Source organism: Sinocyclocheilus anshuiensis, unplaced genomic scaffold (genome assembly GCF_001515605.1).
Source record: "Sinocyclocheilus anshuiensis isolate Anshui unplaced genomic scaffold, SAMN03320099.WGS_v1.1 scaffold1240, whole genome shotgun sequence".
NCBI classification, from domain to species: domain Eukaryota; kingdom Metazoa; phylum Chordata; class Actinopteri; order Cypriniformes; family Cyprinidae; genus Sinocyclocheilus; species Sinocyclocheilus anshuiensis.
The window spans coordinates 725,889-732,686 of NW_015542555.1; the positions used below are offsets into that span (position 1 = coordinate 725,889).

The 6,798-nt window shown below is 35.3% G+C and overlaps 1 protein-coding gene across 2 annotated transcripts in view; it reads right to left on the reverse strand.

Moving 5' to 3' along the window:
• Positions 1 to 1,040: 1,040 nt before the first annotated feature.
• nsun2 (NOP2/Sun RNA methyltransferase 2) overlaps positions 1,041 to 6,798 on the reverse strand; it is a 27,189-nt gene continuing 21,431 nt past the window's right edge. For both annotated transcript variants that reach the window (XM_016494008.1, XM_016494007.1), the window contains 2 exons: positions 4,652 to 4,691; positions 1,041 to 1,385 (listed from right to left, as the gene is read on the reverse strand). In XM_016494008.1, coding sequence (XP_016349494.1) covers positions 1,070 to 1,385; positions 4,652 to 4,691 — 356 coding nt within the window. In that variant the 3' untranslated portion in view covers positions 1,041 to 1,069. The remainder of the gene's footprint in view (positions 1,386 to 4,651; positions 4,692 to 6,798) is intronic.

Sequence of the window (6,798 nt, forward strand, 5' to 3'; positions counted from 1 at the left end):
AAAATAGGAAACACTTTGGGAGTTTCAAAATCATAATCTGATTGGTTGAAGAAGAAAGCCGTCGTGTTTATAACTGTGACAATGATCGCTTATCAAGATAAACTAAACCAGGGGTATTCAATCCTGCTCCTGGAGGGCCGCTGTCCTATGGCATTTAGCTCCAACCCCAATGAAACACACCTGAATCAGCAAGGCTTACTAAAAACTTCCAGTTGTGAGGTGTGTTAAGGCAAGTTGAAGTTAAACTCCGCAGGACAGTGGCCCTCCAGGACCTAGTTTGTGTTGAAAGCTTCGCTGCTTCAGAACGCTTCACTTCGCCATCACTAGGTTATAGAACATTAAAGAATGATCATGTGACTTATGTACACTTAGTGACCTGTAAATGCAAATTTTCTGTAAATTTCTATTGCAGTTTTGTGATATATTCCTTTTTCGAATTGCCTGAAAAACCACCTTTTAAGAGCGTAAAAATGTTTTTTGTGATATATGGGAGTTTTTGCGAAATTGACGTTTCCAGTTTTCAATTCACAATTTCAATTTGCCCAATTTGATCTACAGCATCAGTTGCATCACTTCACTGCCATTCACAAATCCCCTCCTGTGGCTTTAATGCAAATTTGAACATACTATTTTCATGTACAGGTTTTTCTCTTACTACAACACACTGAAATGCGGCATATATATACCACTGAAAATGGAGCCAAACTATACTGAAATGTTGACAAATGCAGTTTATTTCAAGTATTGTAACAATGAACAAATTGGCATAATGTACAATGTGTAAATCATGTACAAGCATCTGAGAAAATGAAATGCATTTTAAGACTGAGCTAGTGTGCAGCCCTTAAGACACTATTAATGCAAAATGAGTAACAAATGTGACTTCCATTAAATCTGTCCCTTGAACAACATAAAACAAACTATAAAAACATATCCAACAGCAAATGCTTTTAATCTATTTTTTAAAAAGTTCTGATAAAAAAAATTTTTTTTTTCCAGATCAGTTCTTCTGAGGTTAGCCAAACAGATGCTCCTGTATACTCCTGACCCATACTAACTGCTTAGATAACTAACTTGTAGGCCCATCACAAGAGCTGCTAACAGGTTCTGTGTCATTAGTGTTGGACTCTGAACCGTTTTGCTCCGTTTCTTCACCTTCCTGTTCTAAGAGATCCGCCTCTTGGCTCAGTCCCTCGGCATCTTCTGTGCTTCCTTCCTGGGTTTCTGTTGAACCATCATTCCTCTTGCCCTGTTTGTCACGGAAGACTTCCACCCCCACCATGCGGAGGTAATGAAGACACTCATTACGTGGGACGAAAGCCCTGAGGGAAGTTTTTCCTCTCCAGCCGCACAAATCTATAGGGCACTGAGGAGCATCAAGATCCCTGGAGAGATGAGAAGAAAGAAAAATTTAAAGTTGATACAAGAGGGGAAAGAGCCAAAGAATGAGTGACGGAGAGAACAATGAGAGGAGAAAGCAAGACAGAAGAAGGGGAGAGGAAAATGAGCAAATTATTGATCAGCTACAGTGCAGACAGCGCCAGGAACCGACGTGGAGTGTGACAGGGATGGCGGTTGGGGCACTTTAAGAGCGCCTGTGATCAGACAGATGGAAAAAGAGTGTGAAATGATCAGGCGCGCTTTGCTGGAAAGGGCCGTCGTGTTTTCATGTGTGGAGCCAGCAGCACACTGCCAGCAGAGGAGGATGACACCACAGTGCCACGCGCCGCTAATCACGGTGACATCAGAGCTGCTCTCAGCTCGTGTCACTCACTGTGATGAAACAGCGAAGAACAAGTGTGCGCATGTCAATATTAGAGTATGTGCTTGGTGGGGGCTCATATTAATGAGAAAATAAACAGACATATTCATAGATTCCCATGATACCGTGAGGATGTCGTCTAGCACATAAAGGAATGGAGCAATAATGCTGTGTGGCGAACATTTATAAACCATACCATTTGTTGTGAATACTGAAAAGGGCTGTTTGAGATTCAGTTTAAAACTCACACATTTTTGCTCAACTGAAGCAGATTTCTTTTCCACAATTCCTTGATGCACAACAAAGAACTTGTTTGACTTCATCTCAGATCACATGATTGAAAAACTAATTTTTATTATTAATATTTTGCACTCGTTTTGCAAGTGAGAATTTTGTTCTCTTCACATCAGTGTTAATTTCGTTGACGAATAATTTGTCAATTTTCGTCAACAACATTTTTTTCGCCGACGACAACGAGACGATAACGAACTAAAACTCTTTTTTTAATTTAATTTTAACAAAGGCATGCATGTTGTGTGTCACCGCAGTTTAATCGTGTCCATCGTGATAAAACGTAATATCAAACCTATATAATGAGTTTGGAATTTTTGGAGAAATGCTTAATAAACGCATTACACTGCAACTAAACCCATTAGATTTTAGCCGACTAAATTTACTGTAGATTTAGTCAACTAAAATCTTATGATATTTAGTCGACTAAAACGAAAATCAATTCAGGTGACTAAAATAGGACTAAAACTAAATGGCATTTTAGTCAAAAGACTATGACTAAAACGAAATCAAAATTTGCTGTCAAAATTAACACTGGTGTGAACAGCACAAACCGCATGGAATACGTGGTACTAAATCCGATACAGGTCAGATGTTTTGGAACGCGACCGCAGTGTGACCAGTCATGTCGGAATTCATGTGACTTTTACGTCAACGACTAAAACTAAATCAAAATTTGCTGTCAAAATTAACACTGCTTCACAGCTTTGGATGGAAACATAGCTAGTGTGTCAGAGTCAGTTTTTTATTTTTTTATTTAAATATTTGCCCCCTTGAATACATTTTCAGTGAAATCCACCCTTTGCCGTGAGTCTGACTGACAGGCGATCTGACCAATCATAACGGCAAATCAACAAACAAATGCCTGATTTGCTTGTTGAACAAAATGGCAGATTTGCAGATTAACTAGCAGTGTAGTAGATTAACTTTGATGGACTTGAACTTGAATTGTGTATTGGTGTTTTTTGCGGGGTTGAAACAACATACCTTCCATATATATTCCTTGCTATAAATAGTAGTAAATATGAAATATTTTTGCAAAGGGTCAGTTAACCTTCATGAGGACATTTGAGAATATTTTTGTCTAACATACAGTGCACAGAATGTTGTACATTTCTTCAATTTAAATAAATACATTTTATACAGTGTCTAGAATAGAAGCTTACATGCTTAAATCAAATTAATAAACATATATCCAAATAAATTTATACAAAAATAAAAAAATAAACATTTAAAATAATCAAAACAAATGTCTAAAATATCAACTTAAATTAACATCTAAATAAATATAAAAATAACAAAAATAATCTAAAATATGAAATTAATCAAAAAATTAACATCTGAATATCAAAAATAAATATGTAAATATTTAAAATGTCAAATCAAACAAACAAACCAATCTACAAAAATATAAAAACAAATAAATGCATGAATAGGAATTTGTGTATTAACACTAAGCCCAGGTTAATTATCCTCGTTTTAACCCACACACCATACAACTGCTCAGCTAGAGTTCAAACGTGAAATCAGCTGCTGCTGCGAGTACTGGGCGTCTCATGTGTGCATGTGCTGTCAGTTGACTATGATGTGCTTGTTGCTCACATTTAAAACATAAAAGAGTGATGAACTTGTATTGTGTGCTAAAGCTCAATGAAAACAAAAGAAACTCCATATTGTTCAAGAAACATCTGGTATAAGCACAGCCACACATGGGCACAAAACCAGAGTTTACTGATTAAAATGGTGGGTGTGTTTGTGTGTGTGACAGAAAGAAAGGGAGAGAGATAAAAGGACAGTTTCCAGCTGGATTGACTAGTTTTCTACACAGTAAGGGCCATCAACGTGAAACATGACTGTCTGGTGGGCCAAACAATGAGCTTTCTGCTGAGAGAGACAATGAAGAGCTATTTATCTGCGAAGAGGAAGCCGGGTGCATCAGTTCAAGACCTTTAATTATCAGACAAGGGGCGTAATGGCTACAAAACGCTCAATCTCCATTCATTTGTCTCGGGACTGGCTGATGAATGGTAGGAGTGCCATCACAGAGCCCCCTGTGTACGTACAACACTGCACACCTCCCAGCCACCGCCACAGGATTCTCAGCACGAGCGCCGCTCAAATACATTGACAGACGTCTACCTAGAGCACACGTTAAGATTTCTCCTGATGAAGAGGATCAAACCGAAAACAAAGCTGCCTACTAAAATCTGATTTTGATTCAAATCCAAGGCAGAACTACATTCAGCCTTCACATATAAAGAAATTCCAGAATGAATTGTGATTCTATGTTGATTTACTCAATATCTGTGCACAGCACAACATATTTAAACATTTTAGAATTTTTCCATAATGTTGTCCTGTTAGCTTAGCAACATGCTAACATCAAACTACTGGAATCAATTATTGATTCCATTTTGTCTTAGAAAAAAGTACCCTGCATAGGTAATAGACAACAAGGCAGCTCACTAGGCTTTGGTACAGAAAAATTGAAGAACGAGGCATAAACTGGAGACTCGAGCAGATCAAGTCCATGAGGTTCTTTACTCATTGTTCAATAAACGTGCGGAAATAATATAGATTAAGAACATGAGCACTTACTGTGGATCTGGTAGGTATCGTAAAACAATGCTGCCCATTTCTGGAGAAAGAGAGAACAACATATGCTTTTTAGATAAAGATTTTGAATACATCAATGATCACGCATTTGTTGGCTGTAATGTGATGCTGAGCTTCATGAAAGAGAATAAAAGCCAAAGGTTCTGGTCTAAACATGGGAATTTGTCACAATGACACAGGCAGTTTGACCACACTGACAAGTGCCACAGCAACTACTATAACACCAAATTAATAAATGACTAATATCTAAACACAAACACACACATATAAACAGAATATATAGAAACTTTATAAAAATTTTAGTGGATAAAATATATACAATTAATTACATGAAATTTAAATGTAAAATATGCAGTATATATAGTCGACATAGCAGTGGAACTGAAAACCATGGTGGCGAATAATTTATCCGAGGGTCATGATGTAAATAATAAATAATAATAGGCTGAGAACTGAGCCCTGTGGAACACCCTGTTCGAGTAAGACAGTGGGTGATATATAGTTATGCATGGTGATGTAGTATTGTCTGTCTGTCAGATAGGAGGAAAACCAGGATAGCGCAGCTCCTGAGATGCCAATCTCTGAAATGCGTAGGAGTAATAACTTATGACAGACAGTATGAAAAGCTGAGCTGAGATCAAGTAATAAGAGTATGGAAAGATTGCCCGAGTCAATAAAGAGGTCATTAATAACCCTGAAATACTAAAGCATTTCAGTACTGTGATGCAAGCGAAAACCTGACTGAAATATATCAAACTGACTGTTGAGAGCTAGAAATGACTTCAGTTAAGTGGCAACAACCTTTTCCATGATTTTTTAATTTTTATATTTTCTATAATGATTTATATATTTTATGTTTTATAAATTGTTACACATCAAAAATTCAATCTAATGTGCTTGCATGCATAGTGATTTCTTTAAGGTTCACTCAACGTTTTACCATTCAAAACTGCAAAAATCAACCTATACATTTTAACATGGCGAAGATTTCATGGGCTAAAAATACAAGTGGCATTAGCAGGGGTGTATTCCAGAAAGCACGGTTAACTTACCGTCAGCTAAACCCGGAACTTTCGGGTGATTAACCCCAAACCTTGCTTACTCGAGGTATGTGGTTCCAAAAACGCATCCGGGAGTAAGTTAATTCAACTCAGAGTATGTTCCTGGTTAAGACTCAAGACATTCTCAACAGAGCGGCGAATCGACGAGTTGCTATGGAAACAGACGCTAAGAAAAAGTGTGCCATGCTGTTTCTTTCTTCTTTTGTTCAATGGTCGTTTACATGCTTGGTGCATATCGCCACCTAATTGATGGTTGTGCAGTCATTTTTATTTTTTTTCCATTTAATCTTTAATCCTTGAGAATATGAATTATATCGTTTGTTTGATGCTAATTATATATGAAGTCACAGCAGATATGTATTTTGATTTAGAATTTAGACATTATAGAAAATGACGATCAATGTGTGATAATATAAAATGTAATAAATATATATAATATAATTAAACATTATCTTGTCATAGTGTTTTATAATTTATACAGATAACTGTTATATATGCAAATAAATATAATAACCATATTAGAATAATATATTACCTTATTTACTAGCCTGCTTATATTAGCACTTCATCAGTAACACATATATATATACATACACATATATACACACATATATATATATACATATACATATATACATAAATATATACATACACATACATATATATATACACATACATATATATATATATATACACACAACATATATATACATACACATATATATATATATATATATATACACACAAATGTATATATATATATACATATATACACATATATATATACACACATATATATACGTATAGATATATATATACACATATATACGTATACATATATATATACACATATATATACGTATACATATATATATACACATATATATACGTATACATATATATATATACACATATATATATGTATACATATATATATATACACATATATATATATATATGTATACATATATATATACACATATATATATATATATGTATACATATACAGTGGGTACGGAAAGTATTCAGACCCCCTTAAATTTTTCACTCTTTGTTATATTGCAGCCA